The 22,880-nt window shown below is 36.7% G+C and overlaps 1 protein-coding gene across 1 annotated transcript in view; it reads left to right on the plus strand.

The window, feature by feature from the left end:
* LOC107659906 (metallophosphoesterase 1) overlaps window positions 1-16,108 on the plus strand; it is a 33,192-nt gene extending 17,084 nt beyond the window's left edge. The window contains exons 5-6 of the mRNA XM_016449007.1: window positions 15,611-15,719; window positions 16,061-16,108. Coding sequence (XP_016304493.1) covers window positions 15,611-15,719; window positions 16,061-16,108 — 157 coding nt within the window. The remainder of the gene's footprint in view (window positions 1-15,610; window positions 15,720-16,060) is intronic.
* Window positions 16,109-22,880: the final 6,772 nt, after the last annotated feature.

Consider the following 22,880-nt stretch of genomic DNA (forward strand, 5'->3'; position numbering starts at 1 on the left):
GCACTTGCCAATTTAATGGCAGAGAATGGTGACTTTAGGTTTTGTTTGTTGTTTTGAAGCGGATGCATATCTGTCGTAAAATAATCCTATGCATCTCGTGGTGTATATTCCAAGCATTCTGAAGGTATACTGAGGGTTTGGTGAGAAACAAACCGAAATGGCAAGTTATTATATTTTATGAAAATCTTGTGTTGCAGTGCGAGTGCGCAGCAGCTCACGCCTTGCACAAGTGCATATCCTTTTGAGATATCAATTATAATAAATTTTAATGAAACACAAGACTACATTATATAACTCTAACAGTGGGCTATTTAATATCTGTTGTTCTACGGTTGTCAGTCAGAATGACAGTTCTTGCGTGAACATTATAGGCCTATATATACCCAAGCCAATTTATTATTCCTTCCTTTTTGTCTTAGTGTTTAAAATATTTATAATTAATATTTAATACAAATTAATTAATTCATTAAACAAACAAACTTACTGGGTGAGCAGGGTAGGCTATGACAGCTGTCATATCATACCCTGCCATGCCCAGCTGATGCAAAGAATAGAATATATTTATATCTACACAGAAGAAAGCCCTGTCTAGACTCTGCCCCAGTATGAGTTGTGTTGAGCTATTCATAAGCCAGTTTGACAAAAAAGGCTGACCAATCAGCAGAAAGGGGTGTTTAATTCCCACCCACGTGCAGAAATCAAGCATTCAAGCTGTTTATTCATTTTTCCACCCATGAACGAAAAACGAATATTTAAGTTGAATTCTCGTTTTTCGTTCTTTGGAAAAAAAAGAAAAAGGAATAATTTTCTCATTTTTCTACTTTCAATATTAAATCAAATAACGAATGATCGAATGATACACGGATTCAGCAACCTAATGCATTTAGTCGTAGACATGATCAAGACAATCATTTAAATGCTACAGCCTACCTGAGTACTGTTGCTGACCATGTCCATCCCTTTATGACAACAGTGTTCCCATCTTGTCATGGCTAGTTCCAGCAGAATAACGCGCCATGTCACAAAGCTCAAATCATCTCAGACTGGTTTCTTGAACATGACAATGTGCGCTTTGTCATTGTCTCTGAACTCAACTGAAATGTATATTTGTATATCATCAGCATAAAAATGATATTTTATGTTATATTTCTGAAATATATTGCCCAAAGAGAGCATTTAATGAAAATAAAAATGGCACAAGAATTGATACTTGGGGAACACCATATCATTTTTAATGTTTTTGATATAGTCACCAAAAATTGCCTTTCTGTAATATACAGTTGCAATCAAAATTGTTCAACCCCTCAGAGACTGCAGTACCTTACAAATACAAGCCTTTCTGGAAATCCAGATTTGTTTTTTTTTTTAAAAAATGGCATCTATAACAGTTTACTGGGATATTGAAAGTGATAATGCCAATATATAATGTAATATTTTTGAGTTATAGGATTTTTTAATAACACAGCTGTCATAATTATTCAACCCCTATTCAACATTGCTGTTTTTAAGTCACTTTTTTGTATGGTGGGGAACAAAACACAATTAAGCCTTTAGAAACTCTATTTAAAAACAGAATTAGCTTGAGCTTTTACACATACATAAAATTAGCCCATGCATGTGCTGACGTGAGTAGCAAACATGCAAATTCAACAGAGCTATAGAAGAAATGGGGGGCGCTAGTGTGCATGTCTGAGGTATAGACGCGTTTTGTTAGGGCTCCTCTCCAAGGCCTCGACAAAGTTATTATTTTGCCGTGTTTTCTTTAGTTTTAGGCCATTAAAGTGTGTCTACTTTACGCATTTAATGTGAACTTTTGTCTCGACTCAATAATGCCGAAGCCGAATGCCTCCAACAAAGTTAAGAATGCTGACGACCAAGTTTCCGGAGCTAACGCTAAAGCTAGCTCGCTTGACACGTCTGAAAAAATACCGGATACCACTTATGCTATGTGCAAGGAGATATGCAAAGAGATGTCCGAGTCAATCTTGCAGGGAGTTAACGCCCGCTTTGATGCTTTCGAACTCAATTTCCAGAAGCTTGTGACGTCGCAGGCCAAGCTACACGTCCGTGTCAATCAAAAATAATTTTGATTGAATCAAGAGCTGGCTATGAACGACTTTGAGGCACGGATACAAGAGTTGGAAACCAGGTACTCAGAGCTTTCTAAACAAAATAGTCAGCTCCGTGCTAAAGTGTTGGATCTAGAAGGTCGAGAAGACATAATATTAAGATCGTGGGGATACAAGAGGGCGAGGAGGAGAGTAAACCCACTGAATTTGTCTCCAGGCTGATTCCCCAACTGCTCGGAGAAGATGTTTTCCTCACCCGGTTAAAGTGGATCGAGCACATCGTTCTCTTCAGCCTAAACCGGCAGTTGGTGAGAATGCTGCGCACAATCCTGGCGCGCATTCACCACGTTCAAGAGAGGTAGCTGATTCTGTGTCGCGGGAGAGTGCAACCACTCGATCCATCAACATGGAGCGGAGGCACCTACAGTTTTTGAAGATCCGACGGAGGCAGCGCGATTCGTGGAAAGGTGCGGTGTGAACTAAGGAAAGTAAACTCAACTATGTTCGAACATTAGCCTATTATACTTTGCTGCTGGCGTGCCTACGTACACTTGGGACTCAGAGCTGCAGCCTGTAGCCGTTATGAATAAATAGGGCACTAAGACTTAATCAAGATCATATGGTGGTCTGATTTTATTTTATTTTTATTTATTTATTTACTTTTACTTTATTATTGGCTTTTTGATTGTGTAACTTCATTTTTTTATTATTTTTTTCTATATATGTTTGTTATATAGCCGTGGGGAGGGGTTTTCCTTTCCCTTGAGATTATGCTTTTTGCTAAATGCCCGGCAGCTCCTTTTTGGATGGAATTGGGAGTTTTGTGTCTGGTTCGGGTAGACACAATGAAGGGTGGGGTAAGTTGTGGGTTATTGTTCTTGTTGTCTCGGACCTGTTTGTCATTTTCTCATTTACTATTTCCTCATTTGTTTGTATTTTTTACTGTTTTGTTCAGGTTTTTTGCAATGTTTTTCTTTCATGCTGCTAATCATTTTATGCTACCAAAGGTGTATGCCCATTCTAATATCATCCTTTTTTCTCTTTCCATATGCAGAGGTCTTCTGGTAGAGTACTGACTGGGGGTAGGAATGTGACATTAGTCTCTTGGAATGTTAAGGGGCTAGGACATGCTATAAAGAGAGAAAAAGTATTTAGGCACCTTAAATCATTATCAGCAGATGTGATTTTTCTACAGGAGACCCATATTAAAGCAACTGAGCAGCGTAGGTTGCGTTGCAGTTGGCTATCTCAAGTTTATCAATCACCATTCACTTCTCACGCCCGTGGGGTGGCCATTCTCTTTCGGAAAAATATTCCATTTCAATTTTCTTCAATGGCTACTGATCATATGGCAGATACATTATTGTTTCTGGTACCATAAATTCTTTCCCGTTGACTTTCTTAAATATCTACGGTTCAAACACTGACGATCCTAATTTTTTCAAGAAGGTTTTTGACTTACTTCCTGATGGCAATAATTCCAATATAATAATCAGGGGAGATTTAAATTGTTATTAAATTGGATAACTATCCACTCGTCCACCCACTGGAATTGCATCAGTACAAGTTTTAAATAACCTGCTTAATTGCAGAAATTTAGTGGATATTTGGAGAATTCAGCACCCTGTTGACAGAGATTATTCGTAGTATTCGCATGTCCACAAATCTTATAGTAGAATAGATAATTTTTTGGTTGATTCAGTTAATTTCGCATGTTATTGATATCAGGTACCACAGCATATTGATCTCTGATTACAGCCCCCTTACCATGTCCATCGACCTATCTCTCCCTAAGCGATCTTATTCTTGGCGTTTTAATCCATCTCTGCTTACTGACAGTAAATTCGTAGAACACATTACCATCAAGTTGAAAGAGTTTATGGAGTTTAATGACAACGGGGAGGTGTCAGATTCTATACTTTGGGAGACATTAAAGGTAGTTATGTGCAGGCATATTATTTCTTACGAATCTGCTGCCAAGAAAGAAAGAGAGAAACAACTTTTAGAGATACAAAGTGTTCTTCCTACTCTTGAATTGGCGTATCAGGTGTCAAAATCATCTGACGACTGTAATAAGATACTGAAGCTTAAGTATGAATACAGCTGCATTCTTGGTGGTCAAATAAACAACCTCTTTTTGAGAATGAGGCAGAGGCATTTCGAAACGGGAGATAAGCCTGATAAGCTCTTGGCACAACAACTTAAAGGGGCTCAAGCTTCCAGGTCAATCTATTGCATTAAGTCCAAGGATGGCACACTGTTAACTGACCCCAAGGATATTAATGCCCGTTTTAAAGATTTTTATAGTGAACTCTATACTTCCAATAGTACAGCCACTCGTTCTGATTTAACAAATTTTTTTGACTCTCTTGAAATACCTAAACTTAGCAACATTGCTAGGTCCGACCTGAACTCCGATTTCACTTTGGAGGAGATAGTCGCTGCCATTAAGTCATTTCCAACTGGGAAGGCGGCGGGGCCAGATGGATTTAGTTAAGAATTTTTTTAAAGATTCTGTGATATTCTTGCCCCGCTCCTCCTTAGAATGATAATCAATTCTAAAAAAGATAACGTTCTGCCTAATACATTGTATGAAGCCAATATATCTCTCATTTTAAAGAAAAACAAAGATGAAACCGACCAGGTCAGCTATAGACCAATTGCGCTTCAGAACTTTGATAGGAAAGTAATTACTAAAGCTTTGGCTATTCGGCTTAACAAACATCTACCCTCCATCATTCATCCTGACCAGACCGGGTTTATTCCTGGCAGATTCTCTTTTTTTAATGTGTGTCTCCTCCTCAACAAAATATATGCTAAGCAGGTGAAAGCTAATGGAGCAGAAATTGTGTTCTTGGATGCGCAGAAAGCTTTTGATCAGGTTGAGTGGCCTTACATGTTTGGATCACTGCAAAGGTTTGGGTTTGGCGAGACATTTATATCATGGGTCAAAATAATATATGCCAGACCAAAATGTTCAGTTCTAACTAATGCAGACAGGTCGCTTGAGTTCCCTTTACACCGCTCAGTGCAGCAGGGGTGTCCCCTTTCCCCTTTTCTTTGCGATAGAACCCCTTGCCTTAAGTATAAGGCGTCATACAGGTATCCCAGGTCTTGAAGTGGGAGGCAAGAAAGTTCTTATTAGTCTGTATGTAGACGATGTAATATTATATTTGCAGAACTCTGAAAGATTCCCATCCCAGTTCCCATTCTTTTAGATTTAATTACTTCTTTTGGGAAATTATCAGGGTATACAATCAATTTGTCAAAGAGTAACTTTATGCCTCTCTCTGATACTTATAGACCTGTTTTTTTGGAGAATATTCCATTTAAAATAGTCAGAGATCATTTTGTGTATCTCGGTTTGACAATCCCCAAAGATTCAAAATTATTGTTTAAGTTGAATTTTGTGGAGTTTCTTTCAAAGCTCAAAAGCAATATAGGGAGTTGGAAAATTTTACCTTTGTCTATGATTGGGCGTATAAATTCAATATAAATGGTTTCTCTTCCCAGATTCCTATATCTTTGCCAGAATCTCCCTGTTTTTCTTACCTCTGCTTTCTTTAAGCAGGACTCTATAATCCTGTCTTATGTTTGGAACTATAAGACACACAGGAACTCTAAAATGCATCTACGAAAATCCAAATCTGTAGGCGGTCTGGGTATGCCCGTATTTAAGCATTATTATTGGGCCGCCAATATTAGGGCTTTACTGTACTGGGTGAAGGGGGCACCGGCCAATTTGACCCCTGACGTCCCACTGTGGGTACAAATGGAGACTAACCTGACGATATGTGGGACAAGTGTCTGGCTACAATACAGGTTTGCTCAGTTAACAGCAGACACCAACTGATCCAATTCAAGGTTGTTCATCGCTTGCATTACACTAAAACCAAACTGCATAAAATTTTCCCCTCTGTATCACCAATGTGTGACCGGTGCAAGGTGGCAGAGGATACAACTTCTCATGCTTTCTGGTTTTGCCCTTTATTGTCTGGGCTTTGGTCAAGCATATTTGACTGGTACTCCAAGGCTTACAATAGGCCTCTTCCACCGGATGCAGAACTTGCTATCTTTGGTTTTTCACAGCGCACCTCCTGCCTCCCGGGGACATTACAGCAGTCTCTAACCCTGGGTATGATTGTGGCTAAGAGACTTGTGCTTAAGAACTGGAAGTCACCCTCACCCCCTTCCTTTCGAATGTGGATTATGGACACAATCTCTGTTATTCAAATGGAAAGACTCCGATTCTTGAGAACTAATTCCATTGAAAAATCTTCTGCTGTTTGGGGTTCATTTCTGGGCCATTTGGACAAGTTAACCGTTCAACCAGCCCCTAGTGGCTCCTCTGAGGCTAAAGCTGTACATCTTTCTGGGCACCCTGACTGATTGTTTTGCAGGTTTTTACTATAGTACTTTTGACTACTGAACTAAATATTTATTGTCATTATAATTTTTTAGTTACTTTATTATTATTATTTTTTAAATTTCATTTAATTAAAAAAAAAAATTCTCCGCTTGTGTGGTCCGAGACAGTGTTGTTTGTCTGTTCTGTGTTTATTTTTGAAAAACCCTTAAAATAAAGTATATATAAAAAAGCTATAGAAGAAACAGTTTTATTACATTAGAAAGTCTAAGGCTACATGAAGATGTCCAAGACATTAAAAGTTCCTACAGACACAGCTGGCAGCCTAATTCTTTAGCGTAAAATGTGTTGTACCAGAAAACAATTGAGGGTGTTGAAGAAAAAGCACAATTTCATAATAAATTTGATCAGAGCAACTGAGAAAAACCTGCAATGTACAGCCAAAGACTTGCAAATTGACCCGATGAAAGGAGGAAAATCATTTCAATGCAGAGTATAAGATGGTCTTCAAGTATGGTCTTCGTGTTGGGGCATCTTGCTGAATGCCACTCTTGACCAAGAAGAACATAAAAGACTTGAACATGTTAAAATTAATTTGGGTAGACCTGTGGAGTTCTGGGAGAATGCTTTATGGAGCGATAGGACCAAACTGGGACTTTTGGACCCATGGATCAGCAGTATGTGTGGTGCAAAAAAGGCAAAGCTTATAAACAGAAGAACACCATCTCCATAGTCAAACTTGGAAGTGGACCAGTCCTGTTTTGGGGGTGTTTTACTGTTGCAGGAAGTAAAAATCATGACTCTATGAAGGACCTCATGGATTCTTTGTAGTATCAGGCCATTTTGGTAAGAATTGTGATGCCTTTGGTGCAAAGCTGGAAGCTGATGATCAATGGACTTTCCTGCTGGACAGCCATCCCAAAGTATACATCCAAATCTACTTATGCTTGGTTCAGGGATCAGTCATAGGATGTACTTGAGTGGCCTGTTCAGTCTCCAGATTTAACTCTCATTGAAAATATTTGGTTGAATTTGAAGAAAGCAGTGACAATGTGAAAACCAAAGATTATCAGTAATCTGAAAACCTTTTCAGGCAAGGAATGAGCCAAGACTGCAGTAGAGAGTTGCCAGAAGCTTCTAAGCACGTTTATTGGTGGTTTTAAAGAATAAAAGATTCTGCACAAAATTTGACTTTTGGGGGTTGAATAATTTTGAACATGAATGTTTAGAGCCAATTTGATTTTTATCATTAGTCATCAATGTTACATTCTCAGAATCACTCAAATGTGTATTAAGCAACTTTCTCTAATGGTTTACTGATGCCTTTGTTGAATTGTTTTCATAAAGTTACGTTCTCTGCAACAAAATGTATTGCAGGTCAAGGGGGTTGAATAATTTTGATTGCAACTGTATATTTTGAACCAACAGTGTCAAACAGTGTCCAGGAGAATTGAAACTGATTTTTCTTTATAAAAATATTTTTTATTTAAAATACCTTTATCTGTATTTAATCTAAAATTATTTACTTTAGTAAATAATAGACTTTTACAAATCAGTTATACACCTTCAACAATGGTGGCACCAAATATGTGTAAAGCGAGCATGTACCCCGATTGTGTTTCTTCATAAATAAAACAAGAACCATCGGCGGCCAATTCTCCACAACACAAACTGACAAAAACTTCTTAACAACAAATACACACTTCGCTCTCCTCCTTGCCTCCACTCTCGGAGGCAGACATTTCTAAAATTATCCTTTCCAATCCTTTTATTGATCCTATCCCCACTCATCTCCTTCAGGCCATTTCTTCTTCAGTTATGCCTTTGCTCACTCACATTATCAACACCTCTCTTCACACTGCTACATTTCCCACAGCATTTAAGCAGTCTCGGGTAACCCCACTGCTTAAGAAAGCCTCTCTAATGCACTCTCCAGCACTTTTAGAAAACTACAGAACGGTATCCCTTTTTCCATTCATTGCAACATCTCAGGAAACCACACCAGTGGTTCAAGTTTTACCTCTCAAGTAGAGGTAAAACTTCTTGCTACTGGGTTTCCTCAGGGCTCAGTGCTTGGACCAGTTCTCTTCTCCAACTACATGTCATCATTAGGATCTGTAATTCAGAAGCATGGCTTTTCCTATCACTGCTATGCTGATGACACTCAGCTCTACTCACTCAACTACTTCTCATACTCATAACCACTCATACTTCTCATTTCAACCAGATTATCCGACGGTAGCTGTTCACATTGCATCCTGTCTGACAGATATTTCTGTCTGGAAATATTTCTGACCATCATCTTCCACTCAACCGTGCTAAGACAGAACTGCTCGTGGTCTCAGCCAGCCCAGCACTTCATCACAACTTCTCTATACAGCTAGGTTCATTAACCATAACTCCTTCCAGGACAGCCAGGAACCTTGGAGTTGTGATTGATGATGAGTTATGCTTCACAGACCATATCGCTACTAGGGCTGCACGATTAATCGAATGAGATTGTCATGCGCATCTTGTCAGTAAAGCTGGTTCTGTAATCAGTGGTAAATCTCCATCATGTGCTTTCAGATGGAGCAGCATTTACTACACAGAGCCGTAGTTCACTGACAAGCTATGCAAAATCACGTTCATATTTCATAGTATTCTAAGCATTGATAAAGGCTATGTTGATTAGCATTGCATTATTATATACTTTATTATAATAAACATTATAATAAGACGAACTCAGATAAACCATATATTGTCGTAGTCGTGTCACTGAATCAATGAAAGCAGTTAAATCTTCTGTTTATTCAGCAACCGCTATAGGGATTTCCTGATTTCGTCTGGGGGGCGTATTTGAGTTTCCGCGCGAGAACGCCCTCTGGCCTTCGGATGGAGATTTACTACTGATCACAGAACCGTGCTTCACTGAAAGATACGCATGACAATCGCAGCTTCTGCCTAATTGCGATTTATCGTCTTTGCAATTTAATTTCGATTAATCGTGCAGCCCTAATTGCTACAATGGCCCAGTCCTGCAGATTTGCCTCATACAACATTAGGAAGATTAGACCCTTCCTATCAGAGCAAGCTGAATTTTAAAATACGGTTAATTTTGTTTTTCTCCAAAGTCACTCTGACATATGAAATACCCTCTTAAGCTAACAGGTGCATTCATTTTTCCACGGCATATTCTTTTTTATCTTTATCTTTTAATCTTTTTTAATTTTCTCTGGAGCTACTATAACGTTTTTTTTGAAGAGGCATTAAATCTATTAACCTCTTCATGTACAGTAAGCATTCCACTAAGACATTGGCATTTGTTGAATCTCAGTAATATAATTTTCAGAAGACAGTCTATATAAAAAAAAAACGCATAATAAAAAAAATACACAGAAATGATCTGAGATTAAATCATTTGTCTTATTTATGTTAATATTAATTCCATGTGAAATTATGAGATCAATAATAATAATAAATAATAAACTTATTTATATAGCACCTTTCAAAGATAAAATGCGACTCAAAGTGCTTTACATAATCAAGAATAAACGGTTCAGTGGGGAAAATATTTAATATGATCCCCTGCTGATTTTGTAAGTTTGCCCACTTGCAAACAAATGAAGGGTCTGTAATTTTTATGGTAGGTTTATTTTAAAGTATGATTACATTTCAGTGAGTGAAATAAGTATTTGATCCCCAAGCAAAACATGCTTTAGTACTTGGTGCAGAAACCATTGTTGGCAAGCACAGAGGTAAAACGTTTTTTTGTAGTTGGTCACCAGGTTTGCACACATTTCAGGAGGGATTTTGACCCACTCCTCTTTACAGATCCTCTCTAAATCCTTAAGGTTTCTTGGCTGTCATTTGGCAACTCGAAGTTTCAGCTCCATCCACAGATTTTCAAATACATCAAGCTTACAATATGTATACAATATATGTACAACAATACAACACATTAAATTAAACAGACATTTTCACTGTAGACTACCTGAAGGCCAAGTTAAAAATATACGTTTTCAACTTCCTTTTAAAAATACTGAGTGTGCTAGCTTTCCTAATATCTGAAGGTAGGAACATAATTTACGAAGGCAGCATCACCAATTTTTTTTCTGAGTGGATTGAGCGAGCGGTGGCGCAGATGCGTGAGCTTGTCGAGTGAATATACCTTTCTCACAGACATCACTGGAAAGCTTGTAGTTCGGTCGGATATGTCAAAAACAAGTAAGTAAAACAATGCACTAGTTACTTAACGGTAGGGAGAGAGAGCGAGACAGAGAGCGCGCGCGCAATTCTGTTGTGTAATCTTTGAGTTTCACTCACTTAGCACACGCATCATTTAAATCGTAAAAATAAGACCATTTATAGGGGCATTCACTATAAATGTAATTTATTTTTAACCTTAGGCATACACGACTTTCTGGCGAAAGTGAATCTAGCAGCCTGTGTGAAATGCGCTAGGCTGTACTATTCTGCATTAGTACAAATACGTGCATGCGTTGCACATGTTTTGCTTGCTTGAGTGTTTGTGCATTATATGAGTGGCTTTGGAAATTTGGCCAGTGGAAATGAATGAATGAAATCAACTAAAATTCTAAAATATTTATCTGAGAACTATTTAAAGCAGTTTTTATGGATATTTTGATATATTTATTTTGAAACATAACAAGGATACTGGATGATTTTTAGCAATAAAAATTTATGTGTATGTAACAAATGGCATTTATAGTCCGTATCCCCTTAATGTGTTGTACCTTTGACGGTGTTAAACATGGCGTAACGTGGATGGGAATATGCATGGAAATGATATGCAGATGAGGTTATGCATAGTAAAACTAGGCGTTGTAAGCTCCATATATGGTGATTTCTGGGAGGAGACGGGGTGGAGATGCTTTTGTGCTTACGTACACTTTTAGGATGAAATCTATGGAAAGTTTTATAAATGAGGCCCCAGGAAAGTAAACAGTCTGCAAAGATGTGTTTATGATATATAAAACATGACCTGAGACACAATCAAAAACCCGTTTAAAAAAAGCTGTAGGTACAGGGTCGATGGATGAAGTAGTAGAATTACATTAGTTAACAACTTTCTGAAGTTCTGTTAGCATCAAGCATATGCACTTGACTTACTGTTGAGTAAAATTAAATAAATTTATAACCTCTAAAAACTGCACTGCTTTACGATCAGCTTTATCAACATGAAAATTAAAATCACCCACGATGAGGATTTTATCATAGTTGGTGACACACAAAGTTAAAAGTTCAGAAAACCCCAATATAAAGCTAGGGTTGGGTATCCAGTACCAGTTCAACATTTCCAAGGACCGTGGATTCGACAAGACATGCGCTTTAGTCTCCCATTAATCAATTAAAGGGGTCGTATGATGCTTTTTTAAAGATCATTATTTTGTGTATTTGGTGTAACAGAATATGTTGACATGCTTTAATGTTCAAAAAACACATTATTTTTCAAATACTGTACATTATTGTAGGTCCTCTATGCCCCGCCTCTCTCAAACGCTTCGTTTTCTACAAAGTCCCAGGAAAACTTGAAATCGCATCATATGACCCCTTTAATACATATGCATTTTTATGTGATTTTAAACCATTCAAGTGCAAGATGCAAAGGAGAACTCAATTTGGCACTCTCAAGGCTTGTTCACACCGGGACGAATATCGCGCGCGATTATCGCCGACGTTTAATGCCTCGTGACTAAACAAAGGGCGCCAATGTGAGTGTGCACACCGATGCGCAAAACGCGAGGCGTAAAAGCGTCCTTCTTTAAAAAACGCCTCAAACTCGTTTTTTTGGTTTGAAGCGCCGCGTTAAATACTGGCCGACCAATGAGATTGGCGATGAGCTGCTGAAGTTACAGTAAAACACGACTTGGTGGCGCTCAAGCACAAAACGGTCTTGCCGAGCACACATTGATACCTAACGCTGAAGAGGAAGTAAGCAGACCAAGAAGATGCATCGAGGCAAGATGAATGTAGAGCTGCTGGTCTCATTGGTGTCTGAACACAAAGGGCTTTATGACAAACGCGACAGCGACTACAAAAATCTCGATAATAATGGAGTTGTTATGGAGAGGAATTCAGATCAAATAGGATTCGATGTGTACGGGGTATTTCTGTTTTTCATTAAGCGCCATCTAATGTCAGGGAGTGAATTTACACGTTCACTCAGCTCATCACCAGCGAAAATCGTAATTGGGTATGAACACAAAAGACGCGTCGAAAAACGTTGGCGATAAGCGCGCGTGATCATTCCGGTGTGTATGAGGCTTCATACTGTTTTCTGTGCTGTGCAAATATCCAGAGTTATGCACAAACAGCCACCTCTCATATAATGGAATATTGAGTTATCTTTTGCATCTTCTTGCACTTGAACAGACAAATACACAAAAACTTTCCTTGTGTTCTATCCTTGTAATGTCCTTGTAAAGTGGAAGCAACCTAACATTCCAGCTCTCTGTGCCATTAATGTTAATAAAAGAACAAAAGAAAATCACTCACTGATCTTCACTGATCAACTTTTATAAATTTTAATAAGGATTAATCTATATTTTATATAAAAGAAAACAATGCCGTGTTATTTTACATTTGTTTACATTTGATTTAAATTTCTGTACCTGAACTTTGTTTAGTTGTATTTATTTGTGCTACTGCTAATTCATTTATTTGTTCTTATTAGGGACCAAGTACCGATTGTGTGAAGGCACCTCTTGTATCCAGTAGTTTTCTTCTTCTTCTCTTTTCTTCTTGAGTCTATGGCAGCCCATAGAACTGCTTGCGGGAAAGTTATGAAATTTGGCACACAGATAGAAGACAGTCTCAACATTAAAGGGATAGTTCACCTAAAAATAAAAATTATGTCATTAATTACTCACCCTCATGTCATTCCAAACCCGTAAGATCTTCGGAACACAAATTAAGATATTTTTGATAAGATACCTTCCATAGACAGCAAGGTAACTTCCACGTTCAAGGCCCAGAAAGGTAGTAAGAACATCATTAAAATGGTCCATGTGACATCAGTGGTTCAGCCGTAATTTTACAAAGCTAAGAAACACTTTTTGTGCACAAAGAAAACAAAAATAACGACTTTATTCAACAATTCTTCTCCCGCGAGTTACCATCTACTGCCATTATCGAGAGTAACACGACGCATGCGCATACCGCTATTTCTGCCGCTCCAAAAGCGCCCCCTGCCGGCAGAGAATGAATTTTAATTTTCAATCAGCCCGTCTGCTGTTTTCGTTCAGACCAATGCGAAAATCCACTGATGTTTTTACACAGATAATTTCGAAGAAAGATAATTTCTTATAAGCAGAGCAGAGTGTAACAGAGACGCTGGAGTTTGGTTAGAATCCATGAGCGGAAGTTTATTAAAGGTCAAGGCTTTAAACAGATGTCGATAATCAGGCAGAGGGTCAAAGTCAGAGAAGCAGGAAGATCGTTCTTCATACACAGGGGCAGAGGCAGAGACAATAGTGGAAAGGCAGGCAATGAGTCCAAACACAAACATCAGTCCAATCAGGCGTCAGAACAGAAGGGGCAGAGTACAAATACCGTGAGTCAAGAAGTCAGGCAGAATCATACACAGGAATCAATCAGGAACAGAGGAACTATAACGCTTGGTAAGGCAGATGAACTGGCAATACTTCGCGACCAGCACATGGACTGGTCTCAGTTTATATGAGAGTCAAACAGGAAATGGAAGTAGAGGAAGCAGAGGGAGTGGAGCACGGTCAGTACTCGGGCGAGGGCTCCCTCTGCTGGCTTGGCGTTACACAGAGTAGTAAATATGATCCGGTATGTATGTGTATATATATATATATATATATATATGTATGTATATATATTTCCTCCACGGGAAGTGCCGCCACTGCTCCGTTCAGGAGTGTAAGTCTGTGGGAAACTCATGGTACTCAGCTGCAACAGAACGTTTAGCAAAAAAGTTAGAATAAATATGTTGGTATCTAAATGTATGACTTCATTTATTTTTTTTTTTTATAACTTACTGGAATCGAAACTGGGAATCTTTAAGATTCAGAATCGTAAATAAGCAGAATAGGAGCCAGAATTGCTAAATTTAAAACGATACCCTACCCTAAATAAAACACAGGTTTTGCTTAGAGGTTAATATACTATAAGAACTAAACTTTCTGATACTTCTATTTCCAAATACTCAAATCTTCAGTCTTCCTTCATTTTACAAATAAGCCTTACATGGGGTGCTGTTCAAATCCCTTCTCACTATTGGTATAATCCTTGACTTTCTCCAGTTTAATCTAATTTTATTGTTTCTAGAGGAGACAATTACTTCAATGTTATTAAGTTTGCATCCCTGTCCAAAAACCAGGGGTCTCAAAGGATAATTTTTTATAAGTATTTGTATTTGTGTTTCTAAAACTGAAAGTTCATTCTCAATTGAGGTGATTAGTACTCAGCTGCAACAGAACGTTTAGCAAAAAAGATAGAATAAATATGTTGGTATCTAAATGTATGACTTCATTTTTTTTTTATTTTTTATAACTTACTGGAATCGAAACTGGGAATCTTTAAGATTCAGAATCGTAAATAAGCAGAATAGGAGCCAGAATTGCTAAATTTAAAACGATACCCTACCCTAAATAAAACACAGGTTTTGCTTAGAGGTTAATATACTATAAGAACTAAACTTTCTGATACTTCTATTTCCAAATACTCAAATCTTCAGTCTTCCTTCATTTTACAAATAAGCCTTACATGGGGTGCTGTTCAAATCCCTTCTCACTATTGGTATAATCCTTGACTTTCTCCAGTTTAATCTAATTTTATTGTTTCTAGAGGAGACAATTACTTCAATGTTATTAAGTTTGCATCCCTGTCCAAAAACCAGGGGTCTCAAAGGATAATTTTTTATAAGTATTTGTATTTGTGTTTCTAAAACTGAAAGTTCATTCTCAATTGAGGTGATTAGAAAGAACAAGGTCTTTTTGTTCTTTCTAATGCGCAACTCCATTCTGCAAGGCTGCCATGCTGATGCTGCGGCCATGATACCCACTATGATTTCTTAATGTTAACTAAGCATTTCCATACGTTGCCATTGTTTTGTGAATATTTATAAACTTGCTCAAAAACGAATTTAAACAAAAAATAGGTAATTGGGTCCCTGTATTATTTATTTATTTATTTATTTTTTTTTCAGTTTTTTGCTGGTGAATAGTGTTGCATTACATGGTGATCACTGCCCCATCTGCCAACGTGTGGAGGAGGAGTTACACAAACTCTCACATGCTCTTAACTGCTCCATTCAGGTAATAAATAACATAAATTTACTTAGTTTCATCAGTAATTACTGGATTTTTCTTCCTTAATATGACCAGCTGATTTTTAGAGATCATTCTGTGATTTATGTTTTCACATTCACATAGTATTGGTTATGTTTTAAACAAGGGTTTCCCAAACAGGGGTTTGTAAACCTCTGAGGGCTCTTGAGGGAACTGCAGGGGGTTAATCTTACAGTTAATCAAAATAAAACTCAAGTAGCGATATATTATCAAATCAATGGCTGTAATATAATTAAAGAAGTATATTGTCTCTTGTGCTGCATATGTCAGAGTAAACAGCGGCACTGTGTTCATTTACATTCATGCAGCTTGGCTGTTTGCAGAGTGACTCGATTTACAGTAAATGCTGCTTCTGACAAACGCTGTGAGTTCAAATTCACCAAATGTGTAATATTCTAGGACTTATTATGTCCTCCATAATATAAAGTATACTGCTCTGACCCTTCTTGGCATTGAGTGCTCAAGTTGATGACAATTTGTCACTTGGAGGATGACCTCCTTAAATGTTCTGATCTTTAATAGGGAGTATAGTATAGTATAGTATAGTATAATAGTATAATAGTGTTGCTCAACTTGTCTCAAAATCCCCCACAAGTACTCAAGAGTGTTATGATTGGGTGAAACACTTGTCCACAAAAGTTTTTTTTTTTTTTTTTTTACCATGAGAGAATGTATATTGTCATGTTGAAAAAAAAAGCACAACAATGCAGGGAATGAGAAAGGGGTAGCATCTTCTGTTTTATGTTTTTGCATTACATCACACATTGGTGTGTGAGTTCATGACACCTTCCTTCACACCTTCAGCACTCATACATCCCTATAAAGAACTTTGCCACTGAACTGTGAAAACAAGACACCTCTCATTGTCCTCTCACTGGAGGACCCCTAGCAGCGCCATAGCATTTTGGATGCTGTTAGATCCAATATGATTGACTTGGTCTCATGAGACTAGAGTATGGATTCTCAGAAATCTATATTTTGTAAATATGGGCCTTGGAAAAGGCTAAATGAGTTTATTGTGCTTTGGCTACTGGGTAGTTCCCAGTGTGGACAACAAGCAAGCATTTCACTTTTGCATATTGCATCTTGTATTCTTTTCATAGCTTTTGCCAGCTTTTAGACATTTGCTTGGTATTTCTCCTGCTTTTTTTCTTGCAAAAATCACTCCTCTCTCAAAGTGAAAGCTTAAAGCGAAGGCCTGATTATTTCAGGGACTTTGTAACAAGTCCAGTGTTTTTGATTTTCTGTGTTAATTTTGCTTTATTTTTACATTTCAACATACTTACATGCTTTAATTGCATTTAACTTGCACCAGAAATGTTTTTTATTTACTTTGATTTTGTAACTTTCAGGTGGGTGTACTCATTTTTGCAGCACATTTGACAACTTTGATAAAATATTTTCCTGAATAATTTTGATATGCTTCTTTGGTAATTGATCAAGCTGACTTATTGGAACATATCTCCCAAGAACGCTAATTTGTCTTCTGTGTAAAGAGTATACATTAGTTTTAAATTATTTCTTTTTAAATAATTAGATTGACAGCATTAACACACACACACACACACACACACACACACACACACACACACACACACACACACATATATGGGCAATATCACACAAGTTGGAGTGCTGAATCATCTGAAGCGTTTTCTTCGCAGTCTGTATTAAGATAATTAAGAGCACAGAACAAACAGCGCTGGATTAAGTGGATATTCAGCTACAAACAATTAAAACAAAAAGCTAACTTAGCTAAAATTCAGCTATTTGTGTAGTCAAGTCAAGTCACCTTTATTTATATAGCACTTTTAACAATACAGATTGTGTCAAAGCAACTGTACAGCATTAATTAGGAAAATATTGTGTCAATAATGCAAAATGACAATAGTAAACACTCAATTTTCAAAGGCAGTTCATCATGTGTAACGGTCATAGACATTTCTTGACCTAGTTTTCCATGTACCCTTGATTAGTTTATTCGGTCCCACTTTATATTAGGTGGCCTTAACTACTATGTGCTTACATTTAAATTAATAATTTAATACAATGCATTTACTGTGTACATACATGTTTTTACATTGTAATTATATTTAAAAAAATACCTGCATGTAAATACATCTGTAATTAATTTCCATAATTACATTTGTAATTACACTTTTGACCCATCCCTTTATACCTTAAACCTCCCTTAAACTTACCCATACCACCAAACCTGTCCCTAACCTTACCCGTATCCCACCTCAATAGCTGCAAAAGTGTTTTGCAATACAATATGAACACAATAAGTACATTGTACTTATTTTTTGATGTAAGTACATAGTAGTTAAGGCAACTTAATATAAAGTGGGACCATTTATTCTGTTCGCCTGTGTTCGTTAATCATCTCATTAGTTCCCTCATTTAGTTTCTGTATAAGTTCTCCCTGTTCTGTTCAGTCCTTTGCCGGTTATTCTCTGATGTTAGATGTTGGTTGTGCTGCATTTTCCCTGAAGTTTCTCCAGTATTTCTTCTGTGGATTTATTAAAGGACTGTTATTTGGAATTCTCCGTCGTCTTGTGCTCATTATAGCACCACACACGTGACATCATGAGAATAAGCTTGTATTAACATAGGAAGTGTTTTTGTGTCTGCCCAGGCTTTCATATACAGTATATAGTATATATACATACCCTAGATGGATGTATTTGACCATTTTGTTGCTTTTTGCTATTTTCAGGTTTAAAATGTATTGATGTCTCTAAAGACACCAGTCTTACAGGTTCCTAATAGCTAATAGCACATTAGGGCAGTGATTACTCAATTTCCAGAGACATAGGTATGTACAACGTTGTTTGCTGCATTCCAGTGGCCAGTCACCACTGGAATAATCAACAACAGACAGGACCTATATCTTGTTGATGTTATTTTTCACACTCACTGTTCTGTTACATATCCTTACATCATTTCTGCATAGTGTTAAAACATGTTAACAACATTGTAATTCATGTTAATTTATAATAATTTTTTTTATAATTTATGCATTTAGCAGACGCTTTTATCCAAAGCAACTTACAGTGCATTCAGACTATAATTTTTTTTACCAGTATGTTAGCATAGTAAAACATGTTAGGAACATAATTCATGTTAACAACACGTTAAAAACATGCCAACAAATGCAAATTCGTGCTATTATTGTATTAAAATATGTTAGAATCATGCTAGCAACATGCTAATTTATGCTAGCATAGTGTTATGGCACTTTTCCACTTCCGTGGTACGACTCGGCTCGGCACCCAAAAGTGAACCGTACCGTGCCGTACCATGCAGTGGAAAAGCGCCATTAGAAATGTGGCAGTTAATCTAATTAATTTGATTAATTACACATCGAATTTCGCTAAGAATTTACCCTCAAAGGAGGATTTAAAGTCATTATTGTGTTAAATGAGAAAAGCATCAAATATACATTAAAATATCTTTAGAAATAAATCTTTTATTTGACTCAACATAGAATTAATTACACATAAACACCAGAGGTTTGTTTGACTACTGAATGTGTCCAGCAGTGTCTGAGTAAATCTGGCCAAAAACCCGAAAAGAGTTGCAATAAACAGCGATTTTACTAAAAATAAATTTCCGAAAAGTTAAAGCTAACCAGAAGTGTAAAGTATTAGAGTAAATGTAATTAGTTACTGTACTTGAGTATCTTTTTGGATACTTTGTAGTTGTACTGAGTATCAAAGATATTAGCAACTTTTACTCTCTGCTTCACTACATTTTTGAATGAGTATCTGTACTCTTTACTCCACTACATTTGAAATGAGTGTTGCAGTTACACATTACAATTTGCATGGACCTAGCTTTTTCTGCAGCAGTTTAATTCTGCTACAAAAGACGTGATATTGCCTATTACAGGTCACTGAAAGTACTGCATCTTCTGCGTTTTGCCCTTACTCACCCAAACTTTTCAACAAGGCTAATTTATGTGAATGCGATTTCCTTATAAAGTATTTGTGAATCACAGGTGTTTTATATATGAGATGAGGACATGACTGCAGCCCAAAAAAAGGCCCAAACCAGCACATCCACTGCAAGAAGGCTTTGGCTTTTTAATTTTACTTAACATTATTTTATTTATCCCTTATACTGAAGAGACCTTTTTGAAAGATATAGTTTTTTTGTTTGTTTTGTAATTTTGAGGTGTTCAGTTTTATTTTGGTTTTAGAAAATAAACGCGATTGCTCTCCTCACAAATCAACTCTTTCTTGTTTTTGTTTCATGCTCTTTGTGCCTTGCCCTGGACTTTTATGTCACTTCCTGTCTCCTGTGGTGTTTGTTGTCAGTTTGTAGTAGGTTTGTTCAAAATTGAGGTGGAGTCAATTAATGGGGATTCCCAATAAAGGAATTGGGAGTCAATTAATGATGGAAAAGTGAATATGGAGGCGAGGTCTATCGCACCTGAAAGAGAGAGATGTCACCAATTAACGCAGTTTCCTGTGATGAGGTTTGCAGAAAGTGAGAGTTATGGGTAACCGTATGAAGTATTGTGAATCTTTAAGATTTAGTTTTATTTTGAGTGAATGTGGACAAGCGTATTGGCTGGTGTGGAAATCCACTTCAGTGTGACCAGTGTCAACACACATTTCTCTCTATTTTGTGGATGTGTGAAAGATATGAACTGAATAAGTGGGAACTGAACTGATATGTTAAATGATTATTATTATTGTTTATGTTTTCCTTCCCTTTTGAAGTGATTATTTGGTTGATATGGAATCAGTTCCCTTGTGACATTCCAGTCTTGTAATATTTATTTATTACTTTATGTAACAGGTGGTTTTCTTTTGCTATAAATTATTTTGTTAATTTTCACAGTCTTAAACCTGTCTGATGCCCAAATTGTATTGGTTTGGGGCAGCAACGGTCGTTACATATGGTCTATCTATGAAGGTTTTTTTTATATTTTTTTTTTTTCTCTTTTCAATCAACAGGACTCATGGATTTATATCTAATGCTTTAATGTATAATACCTAATATTATTTTCAAACTTATTTCAAGTAATTTGAGTGTGATTAAAAAAAGATAAAAAATGTATAAGAGCATTGAGGTGTATAATGATTAGATTTACTGATTTGGGCTGCCACCTTGAGCACACATAATGTAATGACACGTCTAGTGTTCGATACCTATGAGTTGACTAAAGGAAAAAAAAAACCTCAGTTAAAAGAATACAGAAACGCCCTCCAAAGCCATCGATCACCCTTGCAAAGCCTGGCAAAAGATAAAAGAAAAGAGTAAAATAAAAAATGTAGCTGTTAAGCACAAAGTAAAAACAATGGGGAAAAAATGAATCAGTTTAATTTTGTTTGTATGGCACTTTTCACAGTGCGCATTGTTTCAAAGCATATTATGCATTTAATATTTAGAATTCCTCCTTGACTTTAAACTTTAAGCAGATGTCTGTTTTGGTCCCTTCAATTTTTGGGTGAAATGGTTACTAAGGGCTTTGTTGCAACTGGGGATGCCAATTTTCGATCATTCCCATGATCAATCGTCATTTAAATTAACGATCAGTTAATCGATTAATCGTTATCCTTAATACTGCAAAATTTGTCTATTGCAGTGGCATATAGTCACCCGGCATGATAGCAGTGGTGGATAAAGTAGGCCTACTTGAAATCCACAATTTAAGTAAAAGTATAGATATCTTACCAGAAAATTACTTTGGTTGAAGTTAAATTCACTGTTTAGAAATATTACTTGAGTAAAGGTTTTAAAGTACGTGATATTTATTGTACTTAAGTATGAAAAGTATTTTTTTTAAATATTAAACTTAAGTATTGAAAGTAAAAGTACAAGTAAATTCAAAATAGAAAAGGAGCAAATAAATATTAAAAATTGTTCTATACACAGTTTGAACAGCAAGATTGTGTTCAGTTTTAAGCACTGATCTGTAAAATGACTGGATTGCTCATTGCATTCTAAACTGCCATTAGGCGGTGAAGCCACCGGAAGTGTTTGAGCGGCCATCTTACTATTCCCTACCGGCAGAGAGCATCATTTACTGAGAGCCAAAACCTTGACCTAAAATCACCCGATTTGAAGTGTATCATGTCACACGGGATTCATTTTTAAGATATGTTGTAGCAACTCATAATGTGATAACTGCACATAATGTAATAAGTATTACATTATTATTGTAATAAAATGTTCATAATTAATAATTTCCTCAAAATGTAATAAAATCTTGAGCTCATAATGTAATAACAATTATTACATTATGAGAAATTTATTACATTATAAACTGACCAAAAATATTATAATATTGTCATAATTACATAATTATACTTATAATAAAGTATAAGCAACCCAGTATAAGGGACAGTCAAAATATTTGTGCTGTTATTTAGCCTATGTGTATAATATATATATGTAATTTACATTACATTTACATGCAAAGAGTGCTCCCTTTATAATTTCAAATGCACTGATCCTGTCACTCATCTCAGTTCATTGGTTCAGTGGATGTGTCTGTGATTAGCTACACTGCTCAAAACTGCAAACATTGTAAATAGAAACATCTGATGCTCTCCAGAGCGCAAATGCAAATATGCACAGAAGAATTGGCCAAATATGTTATTATTACAGCTTCAAATAAGGGTGCTCTTGTTTTTTGGGATTTTTTTTGTGCGAGTGATTAGCTCCCTAAACTGGGCGAGACATAAACTGCTTTCTGTATGGATTTAATATGGAATGTTGCTTAAATACGGAAACAGTTGGCCATGCATTAAATGCACATCCTTGAAAGAGCACAGTTTGCTGACATATTTACTTTAAAATCCACGTGAACTGGAAGTTGCTGCTGACTGGATTTCAGTGTGGTGGCGTATTTCCAACTGAAATGGAATATTGAGTAGAGGGCGGGGTTTTATTTTTGCGCTCCTCCTCTCATCTCTCACTCACAGCAGACTAATGGTCGGAGGGGCGTGGTTAAGCATATTCTGCCCAAGCCGTCAAACTGACGTCATCAGAGAAGGCATGCCATTCCAGAGCGGAAGCAAATGATCAGATTTTGATATAATATTGTCATAATTACATAATTATACTTATAATAAAGTATAAGCAACCCAGTATAAGGGACAGTCAAAATAT

The sequence above is a fragment of the Sinocyclocheilus anshuiensis genome, unplaced genomic scaffold (genome assembly GCF_001515605.1).
Source record: "Sinocyclocheilus anshuiensis isolate Anshui unplaced genomic scaffold, SAMN03320099.WGS_v1.1 scaffold1595, whole genome shotgun sequence".
Lineage (NCBI taxonomy): Eukaryota > Metazoa > Chordata > Actinopteri > Cypriniformes > Cyprinidae > Sinocyclocheilus > Sinocyclocheilus anshuiensis.